This window comes from Sesamum indicum, linkage group LG1 (genome assembly GCF_026168435.1).
Source record: "Sesamum indicum cultivar Baizhima isolate 11 linkage group LG1, ASM2616843v1, whole genome shotgun sequence".
In the NCBI taxonomy this organism is placed as follows: domain Eukaryota; kingdom Viridiplantae; phylum Streptophyta; class Magnoliopsida; order Lamiales; family Pedaliaceae; genus Sesamum; species Sesamum indicum.
Window position 1 is genome coordinate 13,139,829 of NC_142657.1, and position 20,003 is coordinate 13,159,831.

At 32.4% G+C, this 20,003-nt stretch overlaps 1 protein-coding gene and 1 pseudogene across 1 annotated transcript; both read right to left on the minus strand.

The window, feature by feature from the left end:
* Positions 1 to 7,632: 7,632 nt before the first annotated feature.
* On the minus strand, positions 7,633 to 10,111 carry LOC105159761 (putative carotenoid cleavage dioxygenase 4, chloroplastic). The gene is made up of 2 exons (XM_088886035.1): positions 8,601 to 10,111; positions 7,633 to 8,074 (listed from the first exon to the last, which is right to left on the minus strand). The coding sequence occupies exons 1-2, from the start codon at positions 9,992 to 9,994 to the stop codon at positions 7,714 to 7,716; spliced, it is 1,755 nt and encodes a 584-aa protein (XP_088742161.1). The 5' UTR covers positions 9,995 to 10,111; the 3' UTR covers positions 7,633 to 7,713.
* Positions 10,112 to 16,190: 6,079 nt separating this feature from the next.
* Positions 16,191 to 17,327, minus strand: LOC148789471 (zinc finger BED domain-containing protein RICESLEEPER 1-like; annotated as a pseudogene).
* Positions 17,328 to 20,003: the final 2,676 nt, after the last annotated feature.

Below are 20,003 nucleotides of genomic sequence, written 5' to 3' on the forward strand. Positions count from 1 at the left end.
AAATGATGAATATACCTATTCTTCTATAATACTAAATCTATCTGATATTGTTCTAAGAAAAGTAGAAAAGTAAGATTCTAGAAAAAAATTATGAAATAAATTAGAGGAACTTTATACTGAAACCTCCTTGCCTAGTAAATTGTTTCTACTTGAATTTTTTTTTTGTTATAAATTAGATTTGTCTAAAAATATTGAGAAAATTTTAGATGACTTTATAAAATTAATTCAGGATATAAAACTAATTGGTGATAAAATATAGATGATTATTCACTAATTGTTTTATTAAATGCTATCTCTGAAGCTTATAGTGTTGTGAAAGAAACAATAATATATGGTAGGGGTAAAGTGAATTTAGATACAGTTATTAATGATCTTAAAAGTAAGAAAATGGACCTTAAAATAAATAAACCTAGTCAAAGTCAAAATAAAGTAAACCATGTAAGAGGTAGGACTAAAAATCGAAATTCAAATTTAAAATATTGCAAAATATAGCAGAGGTAGGAGTAGAAGCAGAAGTAGGAGTAAATCTAAGTCTAAAACAAGAGATGATAAAAGTAGAGATGAAAAAACTAAATAAAGAAGATGTTACAATTGTGGAGAAAAAGGTCACTACATAAAAGACTACATGAAACCAAAAAAGAAAAAATAGGAATAAATAATAACAATAAAAAAAATGCTAATGTTATCACTGAAGAAAATTCTGGTGAAATTTTTATAGTATGTGATGCAAGTACTATTCAGTCTCCTCTTAAGATAAATGAATGGTTGATTGATTCAGGTTGTACTTTTCACTTAAGTCATTTTAAAGAATTTTTCACTAATTATAAAGCTGAAAATTCTAACTCTGTATCCATGGCTACTGAAAAACTTTACGAAATTAAAGGTCTTGGTGGCATTTGTTTAACTTTCAAAGATGGTTATAAATTAACCTAAAAAACTGTTAAGACAGGTTCTTGACTTGAGTCATAATCTGATTTCTCGTTCTGCCCTCAAGGAAGAAGGGCTTGAGGGGTAGATGGGGAAAGGGAATTATGAAAATTATGAAAGGTTACCTAACTGTTTTCAAAGCTAAAAAGAGAAGAAATTTATATATTTGCACTGTGAAGTATGATGTTCTTGCCGCATCTGTTCTGGAAAATGATAAAACTAGTCTGTGGATAAGGGTTAGGCCACATTAATAATAAAGGACTAGAATTACTTCAAAATGAAGGTGTACTAACTGATAAAATAGATAAAATGAAGTTTTGTGATGAATGTATCATGGGAAAACAACATAAAGTACATTTTCCTCCATCACCTTCCCCAATCCCATATCATCATCCTACATTCTTGATTATGTACATGCAGATGTTTGGGGACCAGCTAATATTACTACTCATGGTGGAAATAAATATTTTTTTTTTATCTATAATTGATAATTACTCTAGAAAGGTTTTTGTTTTCTTAATGAAACATAAGTCTGAAGTTTTTGATAAATTTAAGAAATGGTAAATTTTGATTGAAAACCAAACTGGAAAAAAACTGATAGCTTTACGAATTGACAATGATTTGGAATTCTGTAACCAAAATTTTTCTGATCTTTGTGATGAGTATGGCGTCAAAAGGCATAAAACAAATCCTTATACCCCTCAGCAAAATGGTGTTGCTGAACGCATGAATAGGACTTTATTAAACAAAGTTAGTTGCATGTTTGTAAGTTCTGGTCTACCCAAATATTTTTGGGGTGAGGCTATGTTAACTGCTACATACTTAATTAATAGATCTCATTCTGTTTCATGACTTGGTAAAATTCCTGAATCTTTATGGTCTGGTAAAGAGGTCGATATTTCTTCCTTACGGATTTTTGTGTGTTCTACTTTTGTGCTTCAAAATGCTGATAAACTTGATCCCCGCACCCAAAAATGTACTTTTATTGGTTATCTTGAAGGTGTAAAATGATATAGGTTGTGGCTTAGAAGTCAATCAGGTTTTAAAGTCATAATAAGTAGAGATGTTTTTTTTAATAAATCTGAAATGCTATGTCTTGCTAGCTCAACTAGGAAAGATAAAGAACTTGATATAGAATTCACCTTTAATGAGGTGGAGGGAGTACCTGAGGATAACCAATATGAAAAACAATTATTGGAAGAAAATCAACAAATCTCTAAACCTAATAATGAACTTTCAGAGACTCATGATTCAGAAAATAGTTTAGAACACTATCAATGAGCTAGGATAGGGATATACGTGAATCTAGGATTCCCTCTAGGTATAAGAATTTTCATGTTGCACTTAATATTGAAAACTGTTGTGAACCAAGTTTTGTTGAAGAAGCCTTAAATTCTGAAAATTCTAAACAATGGCATAATGCTATGAATGAATAAATAAAATCCTTATGTGATAACAAAATTTGGATTCTTGTACCTAAGCTTAAAACCTGTTCTATTCTGGTTGTAAATGGATTTTCAAAATTAAACAAGAAAACAATACCAATCATTTTAAGGCAAGACTTGTAGCAAAATGTTTCACTCAAAAAGAAGGAATTGATTATACCAAAATTTTTTTCACGAATTGTGAAATTTACTAATATGAGAATTATACTTGCTCTTACTGCTCATTATGATTGGGATCTTAAACAAATGGATGTCAAAACTGCTTTCTTACATGGTGATTTAGAAGAATAAATTTATATGCAGCAACCCACTAGCTTTATTAATAAATATAAACCTGATCATGTTTGCTTACTGAAAAAATCTTTATATGGTTTAAAACAATCACCTAGTCAGTGGAATAAAAAGTTTGACTTGTTCATGCATTCCTTAAATTCAAAAGAAGTATTATGATCATTGTCTTTATTTTAAATATGATCAAGATGTTCCTGTGTTTCTTCTTTTATATGTTAATTTCTAGTCCTGAGCATATTAAAGATAGGTTAGGTTGAGAAAAAACTTTGAAATGAAAGACTTTTCTATGGAAAATTCAAAACCTTCATCCGTGCCCCTAGTAACCTTAAGTGGTTACTTAGGTACTTGAATGGATCCGTTAATTCTGGCATATCTTTATTAAAATGTGCTAAAGGTGCTGATCTGGTTGGTTATGTGGATTCTAATTACGCAAATGATAGAGATAGTAGGAAGTCTACTACTTCTTGTGTTTTCACTTTGTGTAGTGCATGCATTAAATGAAAATCCCAACTATAACACATTATTGCATTACCAACTACTGAAGCGGAATATATAAAGCCACTACTTAGGCTTTTAAATAAGTTATTTGGCTTGAAAGTTTTGATAAAAGAAATCAGTTTTCTTCAACAAAAAGTCATTGTTTATTCTGATAGTCAATATGCTATCCAACTTTGCAAAAATCCAATTTTTCTTGACAGAACTAAGCATATTGATGTTAGATATCATTTCATTAGAGATATAGTTGGAAAGGAAATCATTAACCTTGAAAAGATTAAATCTGAGGAAAACAATGCAGATATGGGGACTAAGTGTCTTCCTATAAAAAAGTTCAAAATATGCCTTAAAATATTGAACTTAGGATAATCTCCAAGCATACATTATTCTTAACCCATTTATGCTTGTATCCTTTCTGTTTTGTAGGTACACTGAGGCATTCTAGCAATGATGAATGCCAGATCCGACTTTGGTCCTGGTTCCCTTTTATGGGTCTTGATCCAAAGTGGAGAATGTTGGAATATTTTAGCCCATGACCTTTTTTGGTATGTCCAACCCAAGCCGATCTATGACTTAGAGGGCTTGAATAATTGTCTTAGCCCACCTTTGGCCCATTGGTCAGGCTTTGCCCACACAATCTACCCCACTACCCCATCTACCCCACTCGGTAAACCATCCTATTTATATCTAAAGCTGAAACCCTAACCCTCATTTCTCAACCGACTTCTCTCCCTTTGTCTCTTCTTCTCCCTCATCTCTCTCTCTCTCTCTCTTCTCTCTCTCTCTCTCTCTCTCTTTCTCTGGTTTCTCTTCATCGTTCTTTGATGGGTTCGAAACCGTTTCTCAACCGTCTCTCACTCTCTCTCTCCATCTTTAATAGACCGCTTCTATAAAAACCTCCATGACTTCTGGTTCTTCTCAACTGACTAAAAAGCTATCTTCTTCTCTCCTTCTTATACTATCCTTAATGGTTTCTTGACTGGGTCTTTGTGACCAAGGGTTTTTTGGTTGTTGGCTGTTTTTCGAGCAACCGTGACCTTTTCGAATCTGACTCTCTGAGCCTGAACATCTATTGTTTATATTTCTTACTTTAGATCTGTAAATTTATTTTAAAATTTGTATAATTGTTTATATTCTTGTGAATATCTAGCTTGTAATCTAAGGATTTTGTACCCAACCATTATTCTGTAATAGTTGATTAGGGTTTGAGAAATCTGAGCTCATCACTGGTGGGAGTAACTTCCAACGTACCTCAAACAAATTATAATAATATATGCTCATGAAATTTAGCTAAAAAGAAAAATACTACGTAATCTCAATTTCATCCTTCAACTTCTCTTGTAGATAATCTTGAATGATGGTGATTCCTCCATCCTGAATTTTCTAAGAATAGACTCAATACGTTAACAAAGAAATAAAGAAGAAAAACCTCTAAGTACAAAATAGGAAAAAATGTGATTTACCATATGTGATATAATATTTGTGCATAATAGCCTTCTATAATAAAAAAAAAAGAAAAAATAAAAAGAAGAAGCAACATCAAAATACCCCTTCTTATTTTTCAAAATGAAACAAAGTACACCCTAACAATGAGTGGGGTAATTGATGTGGCCCTTGCGAATTTTTATGTTTTTTTATAAATAATATTATATATTATAATAATATTTATTGTTTATGATAATACTTAAACATAATTTTATTAAAAAATATTTACTTTATATTATATAAATAAAATTAACAAAATTCAAACCCACCTTGACCACCGCGGTCGCCACCGGCACTGCCGCCCCTCCCCTTCCTATAGTCGCTGCGTCCCCCTCCCCTTCCCCCAGGTTGCCACCCCCGCTTCCCCTTCCCCCTATTAAACATAAAGGCGTTAAACATAAGTATAATTCATTTTAGTCCCTAATATTTGGATTCAATTTTAAAATAGTCCCTATTTTTTGATTAACTTCAAATTAGTCATTTCGACGAGTGATTTTCCCATTTCCACTTATGAAAATTTTTCTTTTTTACAAAACATCATTTTGGTTCCTTACTTTTTATTTTGATTTGCAATTTAGTCCTGTGTACGTAAATTTTGAAAAATATAACTATTTTTAATTAAAAATATTTATTATTGAATAATTATTTAAATATTAAAAAATATAACTATTTTTTAATTAAAATATTTATTATTAAATAATTATTTAAATAATAACTTGATCAATGACATGAACTTCTTGCATTTCAAATAAAAAAAGCTTGACTAAATAAATTGACGAAAAAAATAAATAAATATAGAGCAAAAAATTTTAAACAAAAATAAAAAGATTAATATGTCAGCTACTTGAAAAAATTCCTAGCAAAGCCCTTGCAGTCAATATATATATATATATATATATATATATATAAAACATAGGATAATTTTATGAAGTAAATTTTTTAAAAAGTTATATTGTTTCAAAATCAAACGTTGTGTCATATATACACAATTATATATATATATATATATATATATTAAAGTGAAAAAAACTTTGCCTTCTTATTGAGTAAGCACGGAGTTTTATAGTACCCCATGCAACATTTTAATTTTTGACTGATATATTTATATTATAATTTTAGAAGATTTTTTGTGTAAATATTTTATGATGTTTTTTTTAATTTATATTTTTTTCCATTATTTTTTAAAAAATAAAATCGAGTAATTATTATTAATTGAAATAAATTGATTACAATTACAATCTATTACAATAATCATATCATGTTCAATAATACTTACTATTATAGTAGACAACAACTCCTATTATGCAATAGACAATATCCCATGTGCATGACGGGGTTCGGACTCATGACCTCTAAGATCATGGGGCTTTAGTTTCGGCAATTGAGCTAGGCTTTATTGTATTTTCTTTGTTATTCAAGTGTCCTTTTATTTAAAAAAATAAAAAAAATTTCACAATGAGTATATATTGGTTAAGTTAATATTTAAATAATTACCCAATGATAATTATATTTTTCAAAATTTATGTGCAATGAACCAATTTGCAAATTAAAAATGAGAAGTGAGGACTAAAATATAATGATCACTTACCGGAAGGATTGATAAGCTTGGGATTCTGATAAAAAAAAAAAAAAAAAGGCTTAGGGATTAAATATTTTTTTATTTTATTCAAAGTCTACGCCCAGCTGCTTTAATTCTTCACTCCAATCTATGGTACACATGTTGTTGTCAATTTTACATAAAATTTCAGGATTTAATTAATATACATATACACACAAATATTTATGCGTGAACACAAAATTTTAGCTCGGATTCGATTTGATTAAATGCAAAGTAATTATATGATAAATACAATATATTTGACCTGTGATTGGTATATTTCAGAAAAAGTAACCAATCACATAGTGAGTGTTATATACTTGTTGTGTGATTAATTTGATTTTGTCAAATTTAATTCGGACAAGAATTTTCCTTGAGTACGTATCTGTCCTATCATTAATTGGACTCTTGATAATTATTTTTATCTACCCTCGCAGATATCACGACCAATAATCGTTACATGACGGTGGTTAAAAACTATTTGCTACGATTATTTTATTTTTAATCGTGATAATTAGCTATAATTAAATATGACATTTTTTTAGTGGCATAAAGGAGTAAATTGATATTTTTTTTAATAAAATAATAGTTTGGTCATAGTAAACTATATTAAACCGTGTATTTATCTAGAGTCCAATATATGTGATAGTACAAAATAGCAATTGGAAACAAATACATGTGATAAGCAACTGGGATTAAATTATTTATGTATTTTATTCGAAGTCCACGCCCAACTTCAATCATTTATATATATATATATATATATATATATATACATACATACAGAGCTGAGTTGTAGGATCATGTCCCTGTTTTTTATTACACGTATCTTGAATTGTGTACGTCGCACATGTTTTTGGTCAACTTTACATAAAATTTCAGGATTTAATTAATACACATACACACACACAAATGCTTTTATTTGCACTGTCCTATCATTAAATAGATGTGTGATTAAAAAATCTTGATATTAAATTGTACATATTGTCCTATTCCATTGATTGAAAAATTAATTACTTTATATAAAAAAGATATGACTTTGCAAATGAGTGTAATGTTTGGTTAAACTATTGTACTATTTAGTTTAATATTTTCAAGTCTAGACATAGAAAGGGCTCAAATAGTTTCAAACACTTTGATTCAAATATTAATGTCGGGAGTGACTTGTAAGAAAATGTTTTAATTTGACCGAATTTGATGTTGTAAGCTCAAACCCGTGTCATAAATTCTGAGCTTGAGTTTGAAAAAATTTTAGAATCCTAGTTTGAATTAATTCGTGTAATAAACATCAACTTTGAGGTTAATTCGTCAGCAATTCGACTTATAGTATTCCAAGTTCAAACTCAAAATTGTGTCGAACAATGATCTAGTTTGTTTTTGAGATACACGAACTATAATCGGAAATAAAATTTAACAAACAAACGCAAACATCGTTCCAAACTTTGAAGTTGTCGAGTAATCAAATATACAGTCTTATTGGAGTTTGTTGAGGTCATCTTCCCTGACAAAGAGTCCATGGAAACCGTAGGGCACCCTTTGTGGCAACTTCACAGAAGCAACAATGTCTAGACTGGGGGATTTCGCATCCATCACCAAAAACTTTGATTCTTTCGTATTTTCGTTGTGTACGTAAGTCACTAAGTACCCGTCATCTTCCTCTGCCGCCGGATTGTCGGGCTCTCTTGCCACGAAAAATGGCTCGCTGCCGTAGCAGCCAGGACCATATAGTCGACTAGCCACCACACAATCGTCGGAGTTAGCCGTAGAAAGTGATAGGTCTACCTTCACTAACCCGTTGCTTGAAAATGAATAGCCTTCTGCGGCATATAAATATCTGTATACATGTGAAATTAAATTGGGAGAAGCTAAGCATGTAATATACATAAGATGGTTTGAGAAATATAATACTTAGAATTTTGTGTAAAATAATTAATAATGTTATTCATTAGTCATAGAAGAAAAGGTTATGAGTTTGAGTCTCTATTCATGTGAGTGTGTTTTTCATAATAAATATTTTGTCATAAATTTGAAGCAGTTGTAGTTAACAATGAAGGGACTAATTTCTTTTTTTTTTGGCAAGAATTGTATGAAAACACAAGAAACACACACACACACAGATATATATCAAACGGAATAATTTACTTAATTAATCATTAAATAAATGTTTTTATACTTAAAATTATAATTTTTTTATTTTTGTATTTTGTACTGCATAATTTATTTTTTGAACACGTTTTGAAATATAATAAGCAGTGTAATTTTCTTCAAGTAATATTAGTGCATCGTATGTATTTTTGAGAAAAATAGATTAGTATATTTAGTTCAAATATTATGGTAATTAGTCCTAAAGAAATACATACTTGGTCTTCTTCCCAACATAAGCCGGATTGATAACTGCAAAGTCCAGACTTCTGCCGGAGACCGGCCGCCGCGCCACCGTGTTCGCCTTCAAATTTATTTCAATTCTTTCCATGGATGAATGGACCAAATCCATACGCTCCAAAGCATTCTCCACCGGCAAAAGATTTGGCGCCACCACGACGACAGTGTCGCCACCGTCCTCCTCCCAAGCATTGGTCAGGTGTAACAGATTCAATCCCGGCACCTCAATCCACACCATCCCACTCTCATCCTCTGCGTATCGCGGGATCATCCCTAGCCTCGGCACTTTCGCCGCATCAACCAGCGCTGGCTGCTTCCCTTTGAGAATCTCCTTCGGGTTGATTACCACTTGAGTGTCGGGAAATATAGCGTAGTTTTTTGTAATTGCAAAATCATGGACCAGCGAAGCTTTGGCCATGGAGAAAATCGGCACTTCCGGTTGCTTGACTCCGTCTGCACTGATTCTGAAATACGTGAGGAATGGCCGGGAAATGCTGGGCCTGAACGCAAAGGCTTCGCCGGTTTCTTTGTCTACTTTCGGGTGTGCCGTCATCGACATTAGCGGCTCGCCGAAAGATTCATCGCGGCCCAAAGTGATTATATCCCCATTGGATGTTAGTTTTATTGCGTATGGAAGATCAGATTCGCATAGAGCAAAGAGTTTGCCGCCAAAGAGAGCGACGCTGGTATTCGCATTACCGGTGCCGCGGCGGACGTCGTATTGCCCAGATATCACGCGGCCAAAAGCGACCGTGTAGCGAGCCACGGTCGCCGGTAGGCTAGTGAAAGCGGAAAAGTAGTTGACTACAACGGGCGACCCAAAGTCTCGCTCCACGTTGTACTTATAAGTCTTGACAAAGCGGCTGCAGAACGTGGGTTTGCCTTTGGAGATTCTAATACAATGAAGCATCCCATCTCCGTCGAAGAGGTGGTGCGGGCCACGGGGGATGAACTGAGGATTCGGGCCATTGCGGATGTAAGCGCCGTCGAGGCACGGCGGAAGGGATCCCTCCTCCACCTCACAGACAGTGGGGGGCAGCTCGTCCACGGGAGCATAGTTCCCGGTGAGGACGAGTTTGGGGTCGATGGCGGGGCCAAGAGGAGGGTCGATGAAATCGCATATGAAGCCATCTAAGGACCTGAAAAGACTAGCAAGTAAATTAGAGTGCTTTTTGGTGCCTGTAAATTGTCTGGTTTTGGAGTCTTTTGTGGTGTGAAGTTCAGTTCTTGCGGGAGAAGACGACGAAGAAGAAGAAGAAGCGTTGGCTTTGATCGGACTGTTGAATTGACGGGGTAAAAATCGGAGGGAATGTGTGAGAAGTGAGGGACTTAGGGAATGATTATGAAGGAAAGATGACAAAAGACTATCCATTAATCTTTTCTCTGGAAAAACTAAACCTCTGTCATTGTTGTGGGAAAGGACCGGCCGACGACAGTTATTTATACATGGGCAGCAGCGGCGAGGGATTGATATTTCTGATTCTACAACAATTGATTATCGTAATTTAATCTTGTAATTTTATTATTTTTAATTGAATTCTCCAATTTAATTCTTTTTCTCGAAATATGTATATGTATTGTATTTATTCATCTATATCTATGTTATATATTAATGAATTAATTACACTTAGATTTTATTTGAAAATAAAAAAATTATAATTTTCTTAAGAAAAATTTAAAATTATATCTACATCCTCTTTGAGAATTTACTGTTTATACTTGACCCCATTCGTTAGGCGTTGGACGAAAATGCCAATATTAGTTAAAAAATTACATAAATTTTTAGTTTATCTCTCATTTAATATTTTCATTCATGAAAACGTTAAATGAATGATGAAATTAATAATTTATGTAACATTTTTTGTTAGCTTTAGTATTTTTCGTCAATATCCTCAGCGAAAGTGTTAGGAAAAATTTGTGGAAGAAGTGTAAGTGTAATTTCAAAATATTTTTAGAGAAAGCATAATTTTTTATTTTTTCAAAAAAATTAAATATAATTAGCCCTATATTAATTAAATAAAAGAAGTCTACAATAATTGCTAGGGTTAACATTCCACTTGAAAGAGATAGAAAACCCTTTTAATAAAATAATTTGATGTTGACAAAAATACTCATTCTATTTATCATTTATTTCCTTTTCATTTACCTAACTAAAATATGTTTATTATGAAATTTCTCCACGAACTCTTTTAATGATTTTGAACTTTTATATTAAAATTAAAATTAAAATTAACACAGTTTGTTTGGACCAAAATCAAAGCTATGACAGATGGCTCTATTTTTTTCTTTTTTAACATTTTACGTAATTGATGCGTACAAAAATTTTGGCCACACCTAAGGGTCGAAGGAATTTAAAAGAAGTCTTAGGATTATCAGAGGACTAACCTGCAAAATAGATGCTAGCACTCCAATGCTTAAGTCAGTAATGATTTATGAAGAAATAAAAGGAAAAACTTGAATTAAAATGAAAATAATGGTATAAAATGGTGATAAGATATATGTATTCGTGTGGAGTGCAAAATATAAGTTTAGAATAACTCAAAAACTGAGAGAAAATAATCCAAGGATTAGTGAGGGTTTGAGAGTGAGGAATGACGTCACAAAATGATTGCATAAGACCTCTATTTATAGGCATGTATAAAACAGGATATGGGGTTTGTTGTGGAGTGCCATACGACGTTGGAAAGTCCTTCGAGTTGCTATCATCCAGAACAAACTGTTTGAGATTTGTACTAGATTTGATTGAAATACATTAGGTGGATTGAGTATTGCCATGTATGCTTGAAAATTTGGAAATTGGTTACCTGTTGATTCGTAGCTCATTTGTCATCCATTTACTTCGAACCACCTGAAGATATTTTAGGGTGATGTGGCTAAATGTGTTGGCAGTTATATGATGTGTCTACCCAACTGTATGATGACGTGTCCTATTGGAATGGGCTTGCTTCTTGGTTTGCCAGTTCAATAAAGTACCAGGTAAGCGTAAGGGCTTTATCTGTCCTGCTGATGAGTCAGTTGGACTAGTATGTCTAGATTGTGAGCTTGACCCAATAATTTTAGGGGGCATCATCACTCCCCCCCCCCCCAATCTAGGTGTGCAAATCGTAGAGTTGGACTGCTGGAGTAGATGACTGCTCTGCAAAAAAGAGAAGAATTTTTCTGCTCATAAGCAAGACGAATCCTGCTGAGCTTCTTGAGTAATGCCGACCGGCTGAAGGACTCCAGTTGGAGAGTCCTTTCTACTATGCTTTGTTGTTCCTATAGGTTAATATAAATACTTTGCTGAAAATACTCAATTTATTTGCTATGTAACAATGTTCCCTGTAGGTGTTAGAACAATGCTAAGTAGAATAAGAGTACTAATAATTACTAATATTTTTTTAAAAAAAAAATATTTCTTGATTAAAAGTACTAATAATTTTGTTTGTTTTACAAGAGAAATTTCAGAAGCTGACCTCAGCCTATTGTCGATGACCACCATATCCCTACCGAATCGGAGGCTTCGGTGGGAATGACCGAGCAGCAGACGTGGCTTGCTGCAGTTGGGGGGCAAGAATAAGGACCAAGTATTCGGCCTTGGTTATGAGGCCCATGTCTCTAGCCAAACCTTCACATCACAATCGCCACCCCTACCGACACCGACACAGGCCACCCCAGCAACCAAACGCGACATGGAGGACTACATCGACCGCTTCGAGATGGTGATGACCGAGATGATGGTCATGAAAAGGGAGATGGGCCCAGCACGAGATCGTCACAACCGACTGCCTCCACTAGCACCCCAGCACCGCCTCCGACAGAACCCCCGACCCGAACAAGGACGATGTGGACGTTGCCAATGAAGAGGGTTTAGATTAGGTTTTAATGTTTTTTTTTTAAATTTTGTAATCATATAATATTTTATATTAATATAATATTTTTCTTAATTTCATTTTTCATAATGTTTATTACATTTCTTATTTATTCAATTAATTAAATATATAAGTTAATTAATTAAAAATTTATTAAAATAATTTAATTATATATTAAATTTGATTAAAATTTATAAATTAAATTATTTATTAAAATTTATTAAATATATAAAGAAAATTATTTATTATAATTTAATACATAAATTAAGTTATTTTTTATAATTTATTTTATATTAAATAATTTATAAAAATTTTATTATAAAATAAAAAATTAGGAATGATTTTAGTAATTCTAAAGAAAACGTCACATTTAAATAAATAACCGTTCCTAATACCATTGCTAAAACAGTTCTAAATACGTGTTCCTAAATTACAATGACCGTTCCTAATACTATTGCTAAAATTATTTTAAATACGTGTTCCAAATTAAAGATGACCATTACGTGGTCCTAAATAAAACAACCGTTCCTAACACCATTGCTAAAACAGTTTTATAGTGTTTCTAAATATGTTTGAACGTTCCTAAAACAGTTACAAAAGACTGTTCCAAACAAAAATTTGACCATGCCTAATACTATTGCAAAGATTGACAATCAAACCATTCCAATGACCTTTCTTAATTATATCACCAATACAAATTAATAAAATTTTAAAATTCAGACATAAGTATTACAAAGACGGTTCTAAAAGTAACTCAAAATAAATAATATACCCGTTCCAAATTTCATCCTAACCATTCCAATTAAAAAAAAGAAACTTTTTTTTTTTTTTACACAAATTCGATATTAGGAACGGTCAACAACAATGTGTTACAATGACCGTGCCAATTTGGAACGGTCCATCATTAACTGTTCCTAAATATTTGTAACACCGTCTATAAAGACGGAAGGCGAACCATTCTAAAATTTGGTTCAAATTAATACCATCAATTCCAAACGATAATAATAATAAAAAAACTTTTCTAAACCCATCCTAAGTCCGCTTTTTTTTTTTTTTTTTTTTTTGTAGTGTATGTAAGTACAAAGAAATTCATAATTTTAAGTATAAAAAAAAATTTATATAATGATATATTCTTAACTGAGTACATTATTTCGCTTGATATGTTTCTTTTTTTATATACAATTATTTCCAGAGAAAAGAATTAGTCTTAAAATACTATTACTTAAAAAAAATGACAAAACATTTACCTTGATTTTCATTTATAATTAATATTTTGACTTTTTTGCCCCCAAAAACAAAATTATTCTACAATCATAAATAAATAAATAATATTCATCATCTTTTTTTTTATTTTTTATATGGTAATTAACCCAAAAAAAATTCTAGTGATATATAAAATTATTTATTTTACACAAAATTCTAACTATTATATTCTCAAATCATCTTATGTTATAATGTGTGTGTATATATATAGGGTTAAATGCAAATTACTTATTGTGTTATACGAAATGAGTAAATTACCCCCTGTGAAAAAATAAATAGCAAATTTTCCACTCGTGAAAAGAAAAATAGAGCAATTACACCCCTCACGCGAGTTCGTGTAATTCATGCATTCCTTTAATTTTATATTATGAAACTATATTTTTAGCCTTATTTAATAACCATTGGATCTAATTTGAATCTAAGGTCCAAATTAAACTAGTAAAATACGGTCTATATTTCGATTTATTTCAACCGACGGTTAATAGTTAAACAAATATATAAACTTGAACCATATAAATGAAATATATATAAAAATATCTATTATAGATAACTATAATAGATATGCATTTTTTAAAGTATACATACATACATATATATATATATATTACATGCCCTTTTTCTGATTAATTTCACACTTATACACACATATACATATACAGCAGAGGTTCAAGTAGAGGAAGGTTGGCGAAGATCTATCTAATTGACTATACGGTCCGGGCTGCATGCTACGGCAGTGAGCCATTTTTTGTGGTAAGAGAGCCCGACAATCCGGTTGCCGAGGAAGACGATGAGTACTTGGTAACTTACGAACATAACAAAAATACCAAAGAATCAAAATTTATGGTGATGGATGCGAAATCCTCCAGTCTGAGTGTGAGTGTGAATTAGAGTTTGGTCCGAACAGACCTAATATAAAAATATTTTTTACAAAAAAACCCCTGCATCGATGATTATCTAAGTTTTTTAAAAGTATTTAAGCTGTTTTATATCTAGAGTTGAAAATATTAAAATTAATTAAGTCAAATTAATGATGGGACAGTGCAAATAGAAAACAGAGTCACGATCCTACAACTCACCTCTCTCTATACATACAAATGATGATATAGATTAAGTCAAAAATTAAAGCTGGACTTTGAATAAAATGCAAATAATTTAATCCCATTTGCTTATCATGTATGTGTTTTTAATTCCTATTTTGTGCTTCACGCCTTTATTGTTAATTATGCACGATCACACACACACGCATATATATATATATATATATATATATATTAAAAAAATATATTAAAGTATATAAATTTAAAATGATCTTACTTACTAAAACAAATAAGAATAAGGCAAAAATGAAGACTTTGATCAAATAAGTTATAAGAAAGACAATTGAAAAGGAAAAAATAAAAAATAAAAAAACCACTTTTCTGAATTATTAGATGAATAGAGTGATGATGAGGGTTAGTATGTCATTTATGTAATATAACTTGACTAATTGGTTTTAATATATTCGATGATGGTTAAAACACTTTGATATACATTAATAAAAAATACACATAAAATGGTAAGGGTAAAAAAGTAATTGGACAGGTAAGAGACACACCACAAGCAAATACAACCTATCACATCGTATAATTGCCAATACCACTATAAATACCAAAATACTAATTTTTTAATCCAAGTTACTATTTATTGACAAGACCCCTCATTCTTGAGAATTACACATTTTTGCGGAAATTATATTTCACCTGGTATAAAATTCCGTCGTGGTAAAATCCCGATTTATTCCCTAGCAAAAAAATCTCGACCACATCACACTTATTCTTTAAAACCCAATATATAAGTTTGATTTCTGTCCAAGCCAGCAACCCCAACACCATTTGGTCAGCCCAAGTCCAAATTGTTAGTTGGCCGTTTTAAGATGTGTTCCAAATTTTTACGGTTTTTATTTTACAAAAGATTTATAATGAAAATGAGTATTTGTAACACATAGCCCGATATGAAAAACCCCAAATTCACTAGAAGGACTAGATGACATGAGCATTGAAGATCCATTCAAAAAATATTACAAAAATCGCTATTTTTTGTATGGTAATAACATAGACTTCGGTCTAAACAAACTTAGTCTAACTATGCTGGATGAGAGTAGGGGTGGGCGTCGGGTCGGGTACCCGACCCTGAACCCCAGTAGGGCGGGTACCCGACAGTCGGGTTCGGGTAATTGTACTCAAGTTTAATTTTTTTTTATTATTATTATGAAGCAATGAAATTTTATTCATAAAATAAATTACAATGACAAAGAATCACAAGAAACATTCAGTTTTTGCAAACATCATTAGCAAACAACATGAATAAAATAATCCATCAAGTCATTACATTCTAATCATCAATTTACAATCACAAATTTATAATTTACATGTGAAGTACTAGATCTAAAATAGTCCAAACTCCAAAGTAGTCAAGTCAAATATCAATTATGGTTGAATCGACTCCCAATTTCGTCAGCTCTACAAGAAAACAAAAAAAAATTGAGATTAATATAAATAAAAATATATAGAATTTTATATAAAATAAAGTAAAAAAAATAAAAAATAAAAAGTACCTTGCTCAAACATTTCAATTTCACTTAAATCTTCTTCTATGCTTATTGGCTTGGAATCTTTACGGATCCAATCTTAAGCACAAATAATAGCTTGAACAATTTTAGGAGATAGTGAGCTCCTAAATGCATCAAGAACACGTCCACCAGTGCTAAATGCGGCCTCTAAAGCAACAGTCGAGACAGGAACTGCCAATATATCTCGAGCCATCTTTGGGAGAATCGAAAACCTCTGAGTATTCACTTTCCACCATTTTAATATATCAAACTTTTTTCCCTATACTCCTCGACATTCTCACTGAGATACTTCTCTAACTCTGATTTCACGTAATGTTTTCCCCCTGCCATGTACATCATGTACTCTCGTTGTAAAGAAAATCTGCGAGTCTCGTTCTCTTCATCATGCATAAATATTTCCTTTGATGAGGAAGAAGATGAAGAAACACGACTAGATAATAAACCGGGCTTTCTAAAGTTTCTTGAAGAGCGTGTCCATATCTTAACTTGTAATCATTGAACAACTCATGAAGACCATCCCGTACTCTCTCTTTAATTACATCACTTTGTCCAATACCACCATATAAGTTATCAAAGAAAAATTCTACAAACCCCAATTTGTGATGTGGATCAAATATCACACCATAATACAAAACCATATTCATCTTTTCAATTGATCCCCAATACTTATCAAAATTTTCTTTCATTTTTCTTGCCATATCACTTAATTCAACATCATCACTATTCAACCATCTTCGGAGAAGCAAATCAACTTCACATATTTTATGAAATATAATATTAGATGTGACATATGAAGAACCGGAAATGCACAATGTGAAATTATAAAAATGCTTCAAAAACTTCAATAGCATCTTTGCCCTATCCCAGTCGGATTCAATAGGAACCCCATCAAATGGTTTCTTTGAAAGATCAGTCTTATAAGCAAGATCTATATCTTCATAAGCATCAAATACCCTTTTAAGACATATCGCAGCTTCTAACATCAAGTAGGTGGAGTTCCATCTGGTAGGTACATCAAGAGACAATAACTTTTTTGTTTCTATAAATTCAGTGCATTTTTGAAATTTTTTGTACCTAGCCGGAAGTTTCTCACGTGCCTAACTGCCCCTCTAATACGAGATATTGCCTCATGCTCATCATTCCCTTTCAAACCATCCTGAACCACAAGGTTGATTATATGTGCTATACACCTCATGTGCACATATATTCCACCTAAAATATTTTGACCCAAGTTTTCAAGTTTCTTTTTCAAGTAAACCATAGCTCCATCATTAGAAGATGCATTATTAACAGTAATCGTAAAAATCCTATCGATACCCCATTCAAGCAAACATTTCTCAACATCTCTACTAACTTCTTCACTTTTGTGTCCGATAATTGAACAAAAATTCAAAATTCTCTTATGTAAATTCCAATCATCATCAATAAAATGAGCAGTGAGACACATGTAATTGACTTTTTGAATAGATGTCCAAGTGTTTGTTGTAATGCAAACCCTTTGAGCATGATTTTTAATAAATGACTTCAATTTTGCTCTTTCATTGACATACATATGGAAAATGTCTTTTTTATTGTCCTTCTTGATGGAATAGCAAACATTGGACAAGCCACCGACATAAAATGTCTAAATGCAGAATTCTCAAGCGTTTTAAATGGGAGCTCATCTACAACCAACATATAAGACAAAGCATCTCTAATTTTCTCTTGATCAAATCTCCAATTGACAAGAGGGGCCTCTTTTTCACCTAAACGAATTGATTGAAGACAATCTCGTCTGATTGGTGGAAACATCATGAGGTTTATTCTTGCAAGATTCAAAATGGTTCTTTAGAGGCCTAGTTCCATGTACTTTTGGATCGGCTTTGATTTTCCTACTACAATATTTGCATCTAGCCTTTTGCACTTTATCTTTTTCACACTAAAATTTATGAAAATGATCCCACCAAGGTGATCTCGAAGTCACTACCCTCTTTTTTCTTTTCTTAGAATCAAGTGGAATATCGTCCTCATCCTCTGACATATTCATACCCTTATCAACATCAAAGTCAACATAATCACCACTGACCTGATTATGAACCATGTTCATATTTATACCTTGATCTTGAGCATCTGATAAGTCTATAGTAGGTGAAGATTGAGATTTCCAGCCTGTTAGGCATCAATATCATTAAGTCTAACTTGTTGATTTTCTAGCTTAAATTAATACATCTTGAGGAATTATTCATGCAGCACAATACCAGTGAATCTAAGACTTCTTGTCAACTTAAATATGCTCTCAAGTCTCAATACAAACTGCCTTCATTCATCTTATCTCTTTATTCTCACTATTTTTTTTTTACTTAGTCAAAATTGGCACAGATTTTCCATCACATATAACAAGTGAAGGGGGAATAGACATGAATTTCAATGTCGACACACCCCGAATTTTCAGGCCTTAAAATGGAATCCGGAACTAATTTTGTCTTCAAGAATTGTTCACGTACAAGAACTTTGCATAATCTTAGCACATAAAATGGAATTCATGTGTGCCTGACTACTTTAGCAAAACAGCAGCAGCAAACAGAGAAGCAACTTCATCACTATTGAAGTTAAGGAAGAAGCTATTGGTTTACAGCAAAATTCTAGAAACACTATATCATATAAAGATTCCATTATCGTGCGACAGCGACAGGCAACGAATGGTGGCTAGCAGGCTACAGCAGAAACTCGTAAGGGTGAAGACTGCGAGTCTCGTGCGACGGCGATGGCGAGAAGGGTCAGCAGTGAGAGAGAGGGAAAACGCAGGCAGTGACTGTGAGAGAAAGGAAGAAGTGAAACGTAGGAGAGTGTGAGAGAGAGATGGAGACGGGATAAACCTTATAAAAATTTCCTCCCTTTTTAAATCAGGTACCTGATCGGGTTAATCTTAAAACCCGAACCCGATCCGATTAAAAATAGTCGGGTTTCGGTTTATCCGAACCCACCATAAAAACCCAAACAAACCGACTTGTTTTACCCGAACCCGATCGGGTCGGGTCGGGACCTGATGAACCCGACCCGATTGCCCACCCCTAGATGAGAGCATCTGATCACGTGTTGCTTTAGGGAAAATTACAACTTTCGCCCTATATATAACTTATGAATTAAATTTTGGTTCTAAACAAATTGATTTTTTCAACAAATAGATTGTTTCATCTGGTCTGGAAGTCCCAATTTTAAAGGTCATTGCATGCATTTTTTTCACAGAAAAGGATCTATATTGCCAAATTTTCAAAATTATAGAATTAAATTGTAAAAATCAATTCGTAAAGAATCAAAATTGTCAAAGTTACAGAATTAAAATTATATATTTTTTATTTTTTTAATCTATTTGTTGTGCTGTCGATTTTTTGCTTGAAAAGATCTACCAATGTGTGCACGAGCAAAGATTACGATCACTTGATTGCTCGTAATATGTTCCTGGTAACATAATCCCGAATTTGAAATATGCATTCACCTTTCAATCTATAATCATGTATTCTTCATGAATAATCTTTGTCAAAGCATTTTGCACGCACTCTCTTTTTGCCATTTTTGGCAAACTTTATGTTCCTTTTGGTTTCAATTGCATGTGACTGGATTGCGATCCTAAATTCTTCTACTAACTCCTGCCCCTCAAACGTCCATTCATTATTTTCAGT